Genomic DNA, 17461 nt, shown 5'->3' with positions numbered 1-17461 from the left:
AAGGGAATGGATTAAAATTATGAGATCGTCCAGTTTCATGTGTGAATCATGACCTAAACCATTATAGAGAATGGATTAAAGTCCTGAGATTGTTCCTTTTCCTTTCTAAATCATGACTTAAAACAGATTAGACACTGGTTTAAAAACCTCAGCTCATCTTGTTTGACATCAAAATCGTGATTTTAACCAGATTAGAGAATGGATTAAAGCAATTAAAGTAACATGCTATATTCAAAATGTGGTTAATTAAGGTTTGTTCGATTTTTATATCTTTATTTATCTACCTATTTTTTACGGAGGACACTCACAGTGACAATTTTCCATTCGGTTCCTCTTATAAATCCTTCCTCTTTGGTCTGATGAACACAGCGGATTGTATTCATGAACAAGTACTATCAATTAACATGGACTTGGGACGGGACACTTTAGGTGATCTACAGAGAGAAAACCAATGATTAAGGGGAGGAACCTAATGATCATCGACCAGCCTTAATCAACTATTAAGTGTGTGTGTGTGTGTGTGTGTGTGCGTGTGTGCGTGTGTGCGTGTGTGTGTGTGTGTGTGTGCGTGTGTGCGTGCGTGTGCCGCTATCCTCAGAAAGCGGACGTGGCGGTGGCTCCTCTGACCATCACCCTGGTGCGCGAGGAGGTGATCGACTTCTCCAAGCCCTTCATGTCCCTGGGCATCTCCATCATGATCAAGAAGCCCACCAAGTCCAAGCCGGGGGTCTTCTCCTTCCTGGACCCGCTGGCCTACGAGATCTGGATGTGCATCGTGTTCGCCTACATCGGCGTCAGCGTGGTGCTCTTCCTGGTCAGCCGCTTCAGCCCGTACGAGTGGCACGCCGAGGACTATGAGGAGGGCGGAGAGCCCCAGTCCCCCACCCAGGCCTCGGCCAACGGGGGCCAGCAGGGCCAGTCCGCCGGCCAGCAGAACCCCGCCCAGCAGAGCCCCGAGCAGAACAATGAGTTTGGCATCTTCAACTCCCTCTGGTTCTCCCTGGGGGCCTTCATGCAGCAGGGCTGTGACATCTCACCCAGGTAAGAGCAGGTTGGATGGACGAATGGACTGACGGATGGGTGGATGGACTGACGGATGGGTGGATGGACTGACGGATGTGGAGCTGAACAACACATGCGTGGTCTCCCAACGCCACAGTAAACTTTAATGTGTGGAGCTTTCTTTAAATAGGTAGGCAAGTGAATGTGAATAAGGCTGAGGGTGGCGGGAACTAGTGAGTGAGTGAGGGAGGGCAAACGTGTGACTGATGAAGTTTATGTGAGGGTGAGTGGGCAGGGGATGGGATGACCTTTAGAGGTGGTTGTGAGGTTAGTTAATATGACACAGTGTCCTCTAGTACAGAATAATGTTCTTACAGGTTTTGGACAAAATTCAAGCTTCGCTCAGCACAGCCATTGTGTAATCGCTGTGAAGGACTTATCTCCTCATTTTATTGTCCTGAACACAAACGGGTACCGATTCATTGTCCTTGGCACTATGCTTTTTCGGTTGTTTCATAGAGGATGTAGCAAAACTGTTCCGACACTGTCAAGTGTCTGGCTCATCAACCCTGCAGTTTCTACAGCTTTAATGACTACCTTACGATTCTAATAATCAGACTAGTCGTTTAGAAGCAGCTTTTGTCCAAAGTGACTTACAGTGAACGCAGATCAAGACATTTAGCAAGGCGGGAATGCTTACAGGAGGGTGCTTAGGCATTCAATTGCAAAGTTCTCCTTTAGGACATGATTTAATCCAAAGCAATGGGACATTAAGGCGCAGGTAGGGGTTAGGCAAAGTAGTTGCACTCTCAAATATAGAACCAGCTTCATTTACTTTGAATGTCGGTTGGATTAGTCGCATGTATCTATGAACACGTAGAGGCTGAAAGAATTCATAAATGTGGAATCTTGGGCACACCCTCGTGATGAGGATTCTTGCGTGGGGTACTGCCTGGTGGAGTGCTCTACACACACACACACACAGACACATTCACACAAATACACAGTCGTACAGAGTCCTCTCACGAGCTGTGGTATGGAACCACTCGCCGAAAGGTCACCAATTAAAAATCTCATTAGAGTGTCTGAAATTAGTGGCAGCCGGAGGTGGGCCCTGGAAGCCTGCTCCAGAGAGACCCAAGGAGGCGCAGGGAGCTGAATGTCAGCCCTGGAGCCCACCACCCTGCTGAACCCACAGGAGAAAGTAGTTCAGGGCCACTGACAAGAGATTTCAAAAGTTGTACTTTTCCAAATTGGAATAGAGTATCCAATTAGAAGATGCCCCTTGGTCTCGGTCAGACTTGACTAGTTGGTGGTCAGTTTTGTTGTTGTGGCTGCTTGTTGTTTGCACGGCACAACAAAGGTTTGGTATCATACTCAGATATTTCTTTTTCTCTGTCTCTGTAGCCCAGGATATGTCTGTGGATATTGTTAAATTGTGGCATCATGCAAAAGTCCCAGAAATTAAGCTTGAAAGTAAGGAAAACAGATTGTAAATGGTTTGTTGGGGGATATTCTCTGCTTTAATAATTGATGACCATGGTTTGAGGTTTTGCTTATTTATTTAGCAGCCAAGCCAACCAACAAGGAAGATTTCTGAAAAATTCAGTGGATGCGCAAGAAACCATGATTCATAAAGAGCTGTTTTTTTAAGCAATATTTCGCAAAATATACAAATTTTTGGATCAATAAACCATAAACTTGAATCATGTAGCCCTGTGATCTGAAAAATTAAGAACTGCAGAAGGTTAAATTATGTTTTGAAGCTGTTATGCTTTTATTTGTAATTGATTTCCAAACTAATATTGTTTTTCTTAGGTTGGAAACAAACAGATGGGAACACACCATTTGTTATTAGTTTTTTATTGATCAAAGTTATTAACCTTTCTGGGGTGGCGTAATCCTTGAAGCGCTTTATTTCAGCGACTGTGGTAGTCACACATTTTTCTTTAAATCATTGATTTGATTGCTACTACTTCTAAACTTGAGGAACTATCGCTTTCAAGGAAGCAAAACTTGTGATTTACTCTTCCATTATAAACCTTAGAAGCTACATGAAGCTGGATGTTTGCCAATGCCTTATTTACTCTGCAAACACAGTTGATTTCTGGTTGACGTCAGTGCCAAGCCCTTAATATGAATCATAAAATGTATAAATGAGTTTTATTTGAAGAAGGTAGTTCTGCACCAACAGACTTTTCTTTCAAAAAGTACGTAGCAGAGTGCTGTTATATTAGAAATTAGCAGAGCGTGGCAGTTACTCCTAATAGGAACCATACAGTTTACCTGATTGAAGCTTAGCCACTTCCCAGTATGAATGTAGGTCATTGTTTAAATGATCGTAGTCCAACAGAATATGCAAGGACAGTTTAATTCACGTTTTAGAAAAGCATTTTATAGAATGATAGATATAATATGTATATTGTAGCAGGCCAGTGGGTGTGGGGTTTCCACTCCACCAAGTTAAACAGATGAACTGACACAACACACACAGAGAGAAGGAGATACAGAGAGAGAGCGAGAGCGAGAGCGAGAGGCTCAACACCTGTAGGCAACATCTATTTCCCTATTAAATATAATCAAGGGGTCAAGTCCCCTCACTGCCCCGAACATCCTTCAACTGGGGTGGCCCCTGTACGACATGTCCTTGTTTAAGGCATGACTGAATCACAGTACTCAGTCATCACATAACAGACTACATCTGCAGTAACTATGGATTTTCACCCATGTGCCTCATATAAATAGAATCACACCAGGCTTCCCGTAAATTACCCCCTTGTCTCCATGTGTGAAGGGGTTGCTGTGCAACTGTGCTGCCGTTTCCTCCCGCGTGCTGGTCGTTGTGTGTATGCATTATGTGTGGATTTACACAATTTGTGTGTGTGTGTGGGCGTTAACCTTTTCATGTGTGTGAGTGAGTGTGTGTGTGTGTTCATGCGGGTTATCTTCTGTGTATGTATGGATGTGTGTGTGTGTGTGTGTGTGTGCGTGTCCATTCACCTTAACGTGTGTGTGTGTGCGTGTGTACATGTCGGTATGCTTCGGTGTATGTATTTGTGTGTGCATGCGTGTCCATTCACCTTACGTTCTGTGTGTGTTCATGTGGGTTGTCTTCTGTTTGTGTATGTATGTATTTATGTATGTATGTATGTATGTGTGTGCTTGCGTGTCCATTCACCTTAATGTGTGTGTGTGTGTGTGTGTGTGTGTGTGTGTGTGTGTGTGTGTGTGTGTGTGTGTGTGTGTGTGTGTGTATATGTTGGTTGTCTTCTCTCCATTCATGCGCTTTTTCATTGTATTCATCCATTGAGGGCGAGGGCGAGCGACCACCAGTGGAGATGGGACTCAACCCCCTACTGGAGGGAAATAAGCCCATACTGATAGGGGACCAGCGTCATCATGCATACCAGGGGGGGCATGGTGGTGCTGGCCCAGTAAGGGCTCCACAGACAACGTGGTGAATGTTTCACCCTACTGAATACCACCCTCGAGCGTTCCCTCCTCCCTTGGAGATTGGGGTGACCTAGTTCCAGTAGGAGGCATAGCGAAAAATTCAGAAGATGATGGTTTGGTGTTCGTCTGGGGGTCGGGGTGTGTGTGTGTGTGTGTGTGTGTGTGTGTGTGTGTGTGTGCGTGTGTGCGCGCGCGCGCGTGCGTGTGTGTGTTAAGGGGGCTAAATATGTTCTTGCTATTGCTTTCCAAAGCACCACCTTGTCAGAGAGAGCTTTCAGATGGCGATTACCTGTTAATGTAGAGCCTGATGCCCAGCGTCACACACATCAACACAGGATGAATGATTTTTTTTAAATTGAGGCATGATTTATTTTATTGACCAAATAATTCACCACTTTACCATGAAAGCAGTTTTCTGAGTGCGTCATGCCTCAATTTTTTATATTTATCCCAGTCAGTTGACCACAGTTGAGAAGCAATCATTCAAAATGTCCTTACGTTTTGCAACGTTCTAAAATAACAACATAATTTTCTATTCGATTAAGGGAATAATATGAAATGATGCATTCCCTAACACATACATTTTCTCTAATGCCAATGGAGTGTAAAACAAAAGAAAAATATTCATCAGAATCCAGATCAGATCAATATAGCAAACAAGTATAACAACTATACACAAATACTTGATGAAGAGAGCAAAAACAAAGAGAAATGTTAAAAACATCTCATAGCTCCCACTAAATGTCTACCAATGAAAGTACAGAATGTACCAGAGACGTGTATTCAGCACCATAGACAGCTCCCAGCACTCAGCCTATCAGCTTCTACATTTAATCAGAGAAGAAAGGCCACAAAACAGCCCTAACAATCCACTATCCTTGCTTAATCAGCCGGTCATTTTGCTCTGGGGGAGGGTATCCACACAAAGCCGGCTTTAATAAAGCTGAGCGCTCATTGTCATTTCAATTTTCTTCATCTAAATATGTTGTCTCAACATTAGTAGTCGATGTGCATCGTGGGACTCTGTGTGAGTGTGTATTAGCCCGTGCATGTATGGGAATGCATTCACATAAAAATAAGCAAGCTTGACTTTACCACTCAATGTGTCTACGCGTGGTACGCACACGCATACACAAAAGCGTGCACGCACATTTCTCCATTTGTCTGTCGGTGTCTGTGCTTCACTCTTTGTCCCCTGTGCTATTTATTCAGCGCAGGGCCCTGTTTACTGTGCTCCTTCTAAATGTCAGCACCGTCACTCACACACCCGCCCCGTCCTAGTGGCATCTGGGCCCCTCTATTGGTTTATCTGTTCAGACAGGTGCATTGGGAAGACAGGCTCCTGCTTCTCCTCCCCCTTCCACCACCCACCCCAACACCATCAACCACCACGACCCCATCACCCTCTAACACCACACAGCCCAACACCATCAACCACCACGACCCCGTCACCCTCTAACACCACACAGCCCAACACCATCAACCACCACGACCCCATCACCCTCTAACACTACACAGCCCAACACCATCAACCACCACGACCCCATCACCCTCTAACACCACACAGCCCAACACCATCAACCACCACGACCCCGTCACCCTCTAACACCACACAGCCCAACACCATCAACCACCACGACCCCGTCACCCTCTAACACCACACAGCCCAACACCATCAACCACCACGACCCGATCACCCTCTAACACCACACAGCCCAACACCATCAACCACCACGACCCCATCACCCTCTAACACCACACAGCCCAACACCATCAACCACCACGACCCCATCACCCTCTAACACCACACAGCCCAACACCATCAACCACCACGACCCGATCACCCTCTAACACCACACAGCCCAACACCATCAACCACCACGACCCGATCAACCTCTAACACCACACAGCCCAACACCATCAACCACCACGACCCCATCACCCTCTAACACCACACAGCCCAACACCATCAACCACCACGACCCGATCAACCTCTAACACCACCCCATCAACATTCAGCACCACCCCATCAACCACCACCCACTCATCACCATGTGACACCACCGCATCACTATCTAACACATGCCTAACACATCTATCACCATGTAAAACCCGCCCATTACAATCCACAACTACCCAGCCCATCACCATCTAACATCATCCCATTAGCATTCACCATCATTCGATCACCATCCAACACCAGCCATTCGCCATCCGGCACCAACCAACCAGCATCCGGCCACACCCATCGCCATCAAACCCCAACCCCATCACCCTCAACCTCCCACCACCTCCTCTCCTGGACCTAACACAGACACTGGAGTGTATGCGCAAATGCATGATCGCACACACAGACGGACAGAGCGCCACACACACTTGCACTCCTAGACCGGAGCAGACAGACATGTGCACACAAACAAAGGCTAGAAGACAACACACGTGCACTTACACACCAACACACAGACACAGACACCCCGCATACACAGATGAAGAGAGAGAGAGACAAACAATGACATACATCCCTGCACACAAACTCTTTCTGGTTTTCCCTCTGTTCTCCGTACCATGATTTATAAACATGTCCTATATTCCTGCTACATGCTGCAGTTGTTGGCGTTTGATCTGCTGTGTGGAGTATTTCTCCCCTCATCCCGTGGCTGATAAAAGACTCCAGACAAACGCCGACACATACACACCGACAAACAGTCTCCACAACTGCACACCAATGGAAATTCATTTATCACTCTCGCCAATCACGTTATTTTGCTTGATGTCACAGCCAGGTGGTTTATTTGAAAATAGACTCATGCACACCTTTTCTGGTTTTGTTGATGTAAGCAAGCAAGTGTTTTCACATATGTTTATGCATCAATTGATGTGTGTGTGTGTGTGTGTGTGTGTGTGTGTGTGTGTGTGTGTGTGTGTGTGTGTGTATGTGTGTGTGTGTGTGTGTGTCTGTGCATGTGTAGATGTGGTGTTGGTGTCGCTGCATCCCACCTGGCGACTCTTACTCAATCTGCCGGTACAGCAGCTACTCAATCTGGTGGTCAAAACTCTGAGGAATAAATAAACTGCTCAATTTATTTGATATACTTTCTAACATGCCACCCTGAGCTCGATAAAAAAATATATATATTTTATGTGTTGGTTATGCAGTGTTGCATTTTTCTTTGCCTTTGCATGGGAATTCCTGTTAATTCCTTTAGAGTCTTTGCAAATGACAGCTAATCAATTCATTCAGTATATTTAGTTAAATATGACCTTCACTCCGGGTATCTCATTACAGGTGCCGGTTCAATCTGATAGATTACTGATTCAATCGGCTCAATTTGATGAATTTATCATTCATCTTTGCATAGATTTGCTGTCAGTGTTTGATAAGTCCACAGTATATAATTTCCATTTATGTTGATAGCCTTTAATAGGAGTGCATGGCTGAACCTGCACTAACACGCATTACAAATTTGACACTGGTATTCAATTCAGAATTGTTACCTGAGCTAGTCTTCAGTTCAAGCTTGCATCAGGGATACCTTCCTTTGTACTTACTGTTTGTTCTATTGAGCAGACGTTTTCATTTAAAGGGACTTACGGGGCAGACAATGGGGATCAATACTTTTAGTACTGTTTGAAAGGGAGTGCTATATTCTTGCCTCAACACTATTTGAGCGGTATATATTTCTTCAAAGGAACTACAATTTCCTAGCTGTAACATGAATTCCTTGTCCAATGCGTCCCTGATGCATGCGACTGCGACTTGAAGATTTGCTCGAGGCCAAGGACCAGTGCCGAAGATAATGTCAGCTGCGTTAATATTCAGTATAACAGCACAACCTCGAATGGGATAATGCTTTTATACAGCAGTTCCTCAAGCGCCTTGTGTGTGTTAAGGGTAATAAGCGAGAGCAGATTCAGATTCTGTTTGTTTATTTCATAACTTATTTGCCTCCGCCAACAGAGATGACTGCCTCTGCCAATGATTCACCAGATTTTAACTGTTGTACAGCTTGTGGGATACATTTATTAACAGGGACTACATTGTGAACATTTTGAAATGTGATCCATCCCCGGTTTAACTGCATTTGATCTAGGCTATTGTTCAGGGAAGGGTACTTAGTAATCCCCCTATTTCGTAGAAGTATCAACCAAACTATGGCTTTTAAAGAAAGGATTGATGCTTCCTTACCGGATCCTGATCAGGTCAAACCGCTAGACAAATACAGACATACATATGGGAATCTTTGGTTCCCCACGTCAGTACGCTGTTATCCAGAGTGTCATTATCAGTTACAGTAACTTGAAAATAACAAAATACTGTCTAATTCTGTGGACAACACTTTCATGTCCATGGTAAAGTTACAAGGTTACAATAACGTTCAACATCAGGTTATAAAGACATTTTTTTGTGTGATTGTTTTGATCACATATAGCAGCGCTTGCCTATGACATTATGTTACTTGGGGTAAATTTCATTAGAATGAAATTAAATAACGTGAATAAAATTTACTAAATTAAACTTGAATACAACCTCAATAACTGTAGAACATGATAACTGCCAGTCAAATCGGGTAGATTTTCACCTGTTATGGGGGTGCGGGAGCAATTCCTAGGTTCTCTCGCTTTCTTTACACGTCTTTTGTAATTGTTTTGATTCAGGGAACTCTAGCGGTCGAAATTACATATACCTTTAACAGCTTTAGTGGTTAATGTAAATAATGATGATTAGAAACACCTGTAAAGCAGAGGGATACATGTATAGTTAAAAGCCCCAATGCTGTTTTATGTCTATACCAGCATGTATGCCTTTTGTCCAATTAAATGACCTGGTCAGTGTGGTATATTATGTTTTCGTTTTGTATTTTAAATGTTTGCCTATGACTCCAATGTAAAAAAGTTCATGTTAATGAAACTATAGTGCTGATAACAATATAATGATAGTAATAATTATAATGGGACCAATTAGCAGCCACCTACACCTTCTCTCACATGATCTCAAACCTAGCGCACACTGTCTGCTTCAAATAAATGCAGCACGGGTTTCAAAGCTTCTGAGTTTCCATCATTCGCAGGGAATGACTTATTCATTGACACACAGTTCAGTTCAATGCTCGACCTATGTTTTATTTATCTGTAAACTCGCATGAAGGCATCTTTGATCACACTTATCCCTCATGCAGAGTGAAGACACTAACACAAACACCCACAGCCGTTAACATCAGGGCTTCGCACTGACGCTGATTCCCATTCCCTCCTCTGAGACGCCTTTCCTGTCAAATCTTCCTTTAAAACAGAGTGTTTCACTCCCGCTCAGAGGGCGTGTACAAATGTATCTATCACGAGGAAGTGCCTAACAACCTCCCAGGTGTGACCGAATATAAATGTCTGGATGTACCTCACACCTGTGTGCGTTTCCAGTGGGAGAATCCACCTGGTCCAGGGTAAACACCGGGAGAGAGACAGCAGAGAGACAGTGAAGCCCGGGGCCGGGCAGTCTCTGGGGGGAGCGCTTAATGAGAGCCTTCCCTGTGTAATGACATTTTGTGTTGTTCCAGTACGGGAGGCAGTAGGTGTGTTTGACCTTATAGACAGAGAGAGAGGGAGGGAGAGAGAGGTAGACAAATAGAGGGGAGGGAGAATGAAAGGGAGAGAAACAGAAAGAAAAGAAGGGGGGCTTGTAGAAAAGAGTGGGTGGTGGACGAGCAAGATCGAGAGAGAGAGAGAGAGAGAGAGAGAGAGAGAGGACCAACAAGATTGAAAGGGCAAGAGAGAAAGACATGGAGGGAAAATTGAGGGAAAGGGAGAGAGAGCTTGGTAGGAGAGAGGCAGGGAGGGGAAAACTGAGGAGGAGTGAGATGACTAAAGTCTTTCAGTGTCTCTATCTCTCTTGCTCTCTCTCTCTCTCTCTTTCTCTCCATCACTCATCAGCACTGCTTGGACCGCAGTGTGTGCTGCCATGACAACACTGAGCAGAGATGTGTTTTGCTTTATCCCTGCAGCTCCCAATCTCTTCCATAAGCAAACGCTCAGAAAACCTCATATGCAGCCTTCTTGTGTTCTTAGCATGTTTGTAACTGCTAGGCCTCCTGTAACACACAGCTGCGTATGTCAATGCTAATAACCCCAAATAACATCTTAAGTAATCTATATGTATTCTCCTGTTTTTGTGCTTGCTTGTGTGTATGTGTGTGTGTGTGTGCGTGCACGCGTGCGTGCGTGCGATCGCACATTACACTCTAGGACCAGCAAGGTGTTGCCGGCGGCAACATCTATGAGGGGGGGGGACACACACGAGGGCAACACCCCCCCCTGTGAAATCAGTTAGCGGGTACAGGATGTGGGGAAACTCTCGGGGTGTGAATCCACCGAGGTCAGGATTACAGTCAGAGCGGCAAGCATCCTGGTTTCATTGCGCCTTCACCGATTAAAGAATGGTACTAGATTAAGAGGAGGCTGAGTTTGAAGCTTGCAGTGTGTGTGTTTGTGTGCGAGCATGCGTGCGTGTGCGTGTGTGCATTTGTGTTTTACGCCATCGCAGTGCAGTCATTTGCATGCCATTTAACGAAAGTGAAACAAATATATATTTTTTACTGCAATTTTTATGTTACATTTGGGAATAGAGCATAGTTTACTCTGAATATATTTCATTAGCATTTAATTTTGATACATTCTGCAGCTTGGCTTACCCTATTATCATAATATTTTCATCCCAGACTTGATAGAATGGTAATATTGACCTTTAGTGGGATGCAGAGGGAAAAAAAATAAAGGGATAGACAGATACTTATTTTTTAGACACATTATTTAGTGCATCATTTTGTCAAGAGGGACTTCTTAGAAGCCGTCCATACACATTTTGTTCCCGTTCATTTCCTTCATGACTGGACGTTTAATCAGGATGTCCACTGCCGGCTCTGAGCAGTAATTGGTATCACGGCTTGATAAAGCACTCCCTACCAACGTGATTAACGGCCACGCAAAGATAACAAAACGGCAATTAGCAAAATAAAAAGGCAACAACATTCATGAATAAAGATGGAAATGTCTGCCTATCAATTTTGCGTTGAAGTCTGATGTACGCTGGACGATGTTTATAGGAAATATAGCCGTCTCCACAAATATATTTGTGGAGACACTGCACACGGTTCCCATAGTATTAGCGTACTACGCTTTCATTGCTTCGGGCCACAAACACAGAGTCTCCTCATTATCTTTTCTCCCACTATGCTCAAACCTTTTAAAGGTCTGGATTCTCGGTGTGTGAATGATAGAGAATCCAGGACAGGCCGCCTCAGGCATTAAAATAGTTATTTTAATGTCACCGTGATCTCACCGTGAATAGGTAGGAGCGAAAATAGACACGAGCCGAAAAGACATCTCGGAAGGGAGAGGTGGCTTGTCTTTGAGGCAGCCGCCTAACCCATTAATGTTGCGTAGCGATGTGTCTTCTTGCAGGCTTGACACTGCTGTTGACATTGCTTGGTGGGCCAAAGGGAATCCAAACAACCATATACCGTTTAATAATAATTCAGTAGACACTCACCATTCATTTCTAGATACATCTTATTAAGGAGCAGGGAGTTGGTGAGGTGGCATCATGCTTAGGATAGTGTACCTGCAGCAAAAGGGGGTCAAACACAAGGCCCTGGGGCCAAATCAGGCCCAAAGCCAAATCACATCCGGCTGGTGCAATCATTTGAGATTTCAACACATTTTGGTCCGCATCTGTGACTCCTCCAATGCGCTGAACTACAACAACATGCAATCACTGCAAACATGCTCCTAAGTGGGTGCTGCGTGCTGAATACCCACACCCACCTCCCTCTTAGGCCCACACCAAAGCGCACGCTACAGCTCTTGCTCTGCTATACCCAAGGATGCATACTTAGAGTACCAGGGTTCCGCTGTGTTAGAAGCACCATTGTCTTGACCTTGATCTTTTATTGCAATTTCTACCGTCTATAGACAGAACGTCTTACCTGGGAGAGTTTGTCGACGGCGGAGCCGTTATGTTTAAAAACATAACGTCTTACCTGGACGAGTGTGTCGCTGCGGAGTGTGCGTGTCTGTTCTTACCCGGGCGCGTGTGTCGATGGCGGAGCAGTTATGTTTAAAAACATAACGTCTTACCTGGGCGAGTGTCACTGCAGTGTGTGTGCTTGTGTGTGTGTTCCAACTTGCGCTTGTGTCGATGGCTGTGCCGTTGGGTTTAAGGGTGAGAGTCGATGCGGTGTGTGAGCGTGCCTGTGTGTTCCTACCTGCGCGTGTGTCGATGGCGGAGCCGTTATGTTTAAAAACATAACGTCTTAGCCTGACGAGTTTGTCCTTGCCTTTGTCTTGACGTACGGTGCGTGCGCGTGCCTGTGTTTGTGTGCGTGCGTGTGTGTTTCCATGTAGGTTCATGCGCATGTGTGTGCGGTGTGTGTATGCAGTGTGTATGTGCGTGATTGCCGTGTATGTATGCGTTTGCTTGTGCTGAGCTGCAGGTTGCTTGGCACATGCGCACATGAGTAACTTGAGTAACTGGTGCGACAGGCCTTCTATTATAGTAGAAAGATATTCTGAGATACTATTTATTGCTGTGTGTCTGTTACTGCAAATCGTTCAATATGCGCGAATGATCTTATGGATGTCCCCTCCAGAGAGACATAGAACGCCCTGTTTGTGCCTTGTTGCTCTGAGATCTGCACACAGTGGATGCAATTGCCATAGAAACAGCTATTAAAAATGACCTCGCCATGCAACATTTTGTTTTAAAAAGCTTCCTGACAGATCGTCAGGGAAAATAAAGTTTATGCACATAGCAACTGATTCGAAGAAAAGGTATCTCTGATCATTTAGTTTGTCTAGACCACAAACACACTCATTTTCATATTGTGCCTGTGAAGAGTCTGAAGTAGTAATGACTGTGTGCCGACTAATTTGTCATTAGTTAGATAAGATGAGTGGCAGGAGGAGTCATTAGTCACCTGGGTTTTCTAGGTGGGACCATGGGCAGAGAAACAATGGAAAACAAAATACACCATGATGGTCCCATTATATTAATCCCATACAAACAACCGCTTGACTCCCATTTTGTATGTGTCTGTGTATATGTTTGTGTTTGTGTACATTTTAATTCAGGATCTCACATGTCACTTTATCTTTAAAGATTGTCAGCCGGATATAACATGGCACGACTGCTGTCAATTGTAAGACGACACAATTGAATCTGCGAGCTGACAAGGAGGTCGGAAAAGGGATGGGGGAGAAAGCAGTTTAGCGGAAAACTCTTTTTCCATCCCTGATTTGTCTTAGAATCACACTATAATTAGAGACCATTTTCTCCCCCATTTAAACGCCCGTAATACCTAATCCATTGTAAGGCGGCCATCAGTGCCTCATTTAGTTTCACCCTCGCTAAAGTCATTAGTCATGCTAATTAGCATATGGAATCAAAGAAGGGTAGCTTTGGGGATACTAATTGCGGTTTAGTGGTTCGACAGAATCAGCGGTCGTGGATGTAGAGGGGGAGAGATTCGGAGCGTATGACAGTTGAGATTGAGGACCAAGCATTGTGTATCCAACTAGGTGGTCTGCTATGGGTCTGCTGATGTTCGTTCTATTCTTTCTTCACTTATTTTTTTCGGTTTGATTTGGAAATGTTGGCCAGCAACAAATGGTCCAATTCAGCACAGGAAGAAATGGCCCAATCCAGCACATTAAATTATGTGCAGTATTTAGGCTTGCCATTTTTTTTTCTCTGCCATTTATTGATTTACTGGCGATTCTACAGTAATGGCACACATGTCTGCCAATTTATGGTTGGCATAGAAAACAAATGCCTCATAGTAAAAAAAAGACAAAAACAAACCTAAATCACCCCCTTTTCTTTGTGAGCAAATCCTAATTACTGAATTTAAGACTGTATCTTCTTGAAAGAGTTGCTATGCGAGAGAATTAAACCCTCTGCCCATTTTGCAGCCCAACCTCTATTTGTTACTTATCTGTCTGTCAGTTATAAATCCCCCCACCATCTTGAATCCAATCTGTGGCAGATCGCTCTACCACAGTCTGAAAATCATTCATGCATCATGCACACAACATCATGCTACATGCATGCATTAACACACACAAACACACAAATACAATTGCGCCTTTTTGCCAGCTTAGGTGGGTTGACACGTTTAGGTTTACGGTAAACGCAGAAGCCATTTACATATCTGAATAAAGGATACAGACACACATCGTTAACTTCTCGCTTGGCGAATGACCGCTGTGATATGTGAGCTGGTGGAGGGAGGGGGTGGGGGGGGGGGGGTTCAGTTGGTTGCAATATGAGTGCTAGTTGCTACTAAATCTAACACACTGGACCTTTCATAAAGTAATCCAAACTTCATCTTTTTTTCAACAGCTGTTCAAGAGCAGGGATCTTTTTACAATGGTGATTAATAGTTTTCTAATCTTCACATTGCATAGGTTATCAATGTGTTTATAATAAAAATAATCTGATATTGAAATAGATTAGTCTAACTAGTCTATTGTAGTATTGGTCGTGGCCCTGAACACACACACACAGACACACACAAACATGCATTTGTACGAACACTGCCCAGGGCGTCCAGATTGTCGATGCTGAATTTGAGAAGCTTCTTTGTTTGTTTTTTTGTATTAATCTCGTATTACTGGCTGGTGTTTACTGGAGATGCTCAGCAATAATGTGCCGGCGGTGTGTGAATAATTGATTGGCCACCGCTTTTAACAGGGAACTGAAATCAACAAAGCTGGAAGGAACATTCATCTCCCTGGTGATGCTTCACCAAGACGGGGGACGGGGGGGACGGGGGGGGGGAATGCTGGCTGCCTCACACAGTAATGTGATGTGGGGCAGGGGGCAGGAGGGATGAAGGGGTGGAGTTGGACCGAAGAAAAAGAAAAGACAAACAGTGTCTGCTCAGACACTGGGAACACATGGTCTCAATCTAGGGCACAAGTGCGCCGCAGGGGGGCCAGCCACCTCTGTTTCTGCACCTGCCAGGCTGTCAGACACTTTGGGTCTTTTCTGTCCGTCTTCCTCACTTTGTGTTTTGTTTATGCCCTTATGTCTGCTTGTGTATGTGTGCTTTTTTTTTTAAAGGTGCGGTCCACCGATTTAACACATTGAGGCTACTGGGGTAGTGGGAAAGATAAATAATTAACTGCAACTTTTAAATTGAACCCGTGTAATTAGATGTTGCAAAATAACATTTTTTGCCACCTGGGCAATACATGCAAACTAGGGACATTCACAAACATTCACAGACATTCACGGACATTCACAGACTCCCCTGAATGTGTTGGGAGACTCTCTTCTCTGGTGCAAACCTCACCCTGTTGCCTCGTTAGTTGGCAGTTTGTTTGCAGGCAGATGCCCACATTCCTGGCAGTGCCTTGGCACAATGCACAATGCTTGGGGGCGGAGTCTGAAACAAATGGCACGGCCATTTTTATGACTTTTTTATTTATTTACGACAAAAACAGTTTGTAGTCAAAATATTCTTCCCTCCGCTCACCGACGATATAGAAAAGTAATGAAAAACATGTCATTGGTGAAGCTATTATAATCTACATCAGGTTATATTGGAAAATTTCACTAAATGATCAAACAAATATTTCCCACTATCCCAACAGGAGCCTCGATGTGTAACTTCGTTGCACTGCCCCTTTAAGTGCATGTAAGTTCTAGCGGTCAGAAAGCAAACCCCCCTCTCAGCCTCGAAACAAAAAGAAAGATAGACTCTAAAATAGTCTGAGAGAGGGAGAGAGGGAGAGGCTCTTAGTGAGAGAGGGAGAGACTGAGTATGAGAGTGGGAAAAAGATAGAGACATAGGCTGAGTCAAGGAAAGGGAAGGCACTTAGTTAGAGAGAGAAGGAGAGTGAGCGAGAAAATTGCTTAGACAATTGTTGTCTGCCAGCAGTAGAGGAATGTATGCTTTTACGGCAACTGTACACATGTTTCTCCCTGTGTCTCTCGCCTTCAGTCTAGAATATATGAAATCCTTTCAGATGATAGTGTTTGGTGTTTTGCGCAAGGGATATAAATACCAACAAAGACTCCCGTGTACCACACCTAGCGTCAGTATCAGGAAAATGATGCCCCATTTCTCTTCCAGTCTCACACTTGAGAAGGTTGTCTTTTATTATAATGTGTTATCATAATTATTAATATAAATGTTGGTCACAAATTACTTCATCAACTGCAAACGTTGCTTGATGCCTTGAAAAGATGAGTTCCAATCTGGAGAGCTAGTTACACTCTCTGTTCGGGTGCTTAACTAGCACACAGGTGTGCGTGATAATCACATGCGTTGAAAGGTAATGTCAATGAGATACAAACTACATTTAGTGCCTTTACTTCTGATTATACTAAAGTAATTATCTTTCAATCCTCTCTAAGTGGTTTCGGCTTAAAGCATCTGCTGAATGACTTGTAACTAGCCATTTTCTTTAGCATGCTTTTTTGTCTAACTCTCGGCACCCACAACAAAGGAAAATGTGACGACTGTTTCTTCCTTCAGCTTGGCTGAACAAGACATCCGTACTCTTTCTGCTGTCCCAAATGTTTCTCTGTACCAGGCCTGGCCTTCCTCTTTCATTACACAGCCATAATTCTTAAAAGCATCTCAGACAATGATGGTATTCACAGCCCAGTTTCATATTTAATCCCATTGTCTTGTTCCCGTTTAAACTTTGCATGTCACCATAAAGGTGGGCCGTGAGGGCCAAACTGTTATGATTTCTCTTTACTTTCTCTTTTTTGAAACAAGAGCTTGTTCACCCTCTCCGTTTGTCGGGGGCCTCTCGACTTCCAAGGCGAGGGAAAAACATTTAAGGACATTCTTCTTTGCCTTTAAGCCGACTCCTCTTGAGGTGGAGAAGAAAAAAGCAGTTGTGGTCGGCAGGAATTATTCCTTCAGCTTTCAAATCAGCCATTTGTTTTAAGTGCAATTACAGCCGTGGCGAAGTGATCCTGCTGCCTATTAATCCACGG

At 44.2% G+C, this 17461-nt stretch overlaps 1 protein-coding gene across 5 annotated transcripts in view; it reads left to right on the top strand.

Moving 5' to 3' along the window:
• gria1a (glutamate receptor, ionotropic, AMPA 1a) overlaps positions 1-17461 on the top strand; it is a 63408-nt gene that overhangs the window by 34232 nt on the left and 11715 nt on the right. For all 5 annotated transcript variants that reach the window (XM_030368883.1, XM_030368879.1, XM_030368880.1 and 2 more), the window contains exon 11: positions 599-1041. In XM_030368883.1, coding sequence (XP_030224743.1) covers positions 599-1041 — 443 coding nt within the window. The remainder of the gene's footprint in view (positions 1-598; positions 1042-17461) is intronic.

Source organism: Gadus morhua, chromosome 10, assembly GCF_902167405.1.
Source record: "Gadus morhua chromosome 10, gadMor3.0, whole genome shotgun sequence".
In the NCBI taxonomy this organism is placed as follows: domain Eukaryota; kingdom Metazoa; phylum Chordata; class Actinopteri; order Gadiformes; family Gadidae; genus Gadus; species Gadus morhua.
This window is presented reverse-complemented; position numbering and strand designations above follow the sequence as displayed.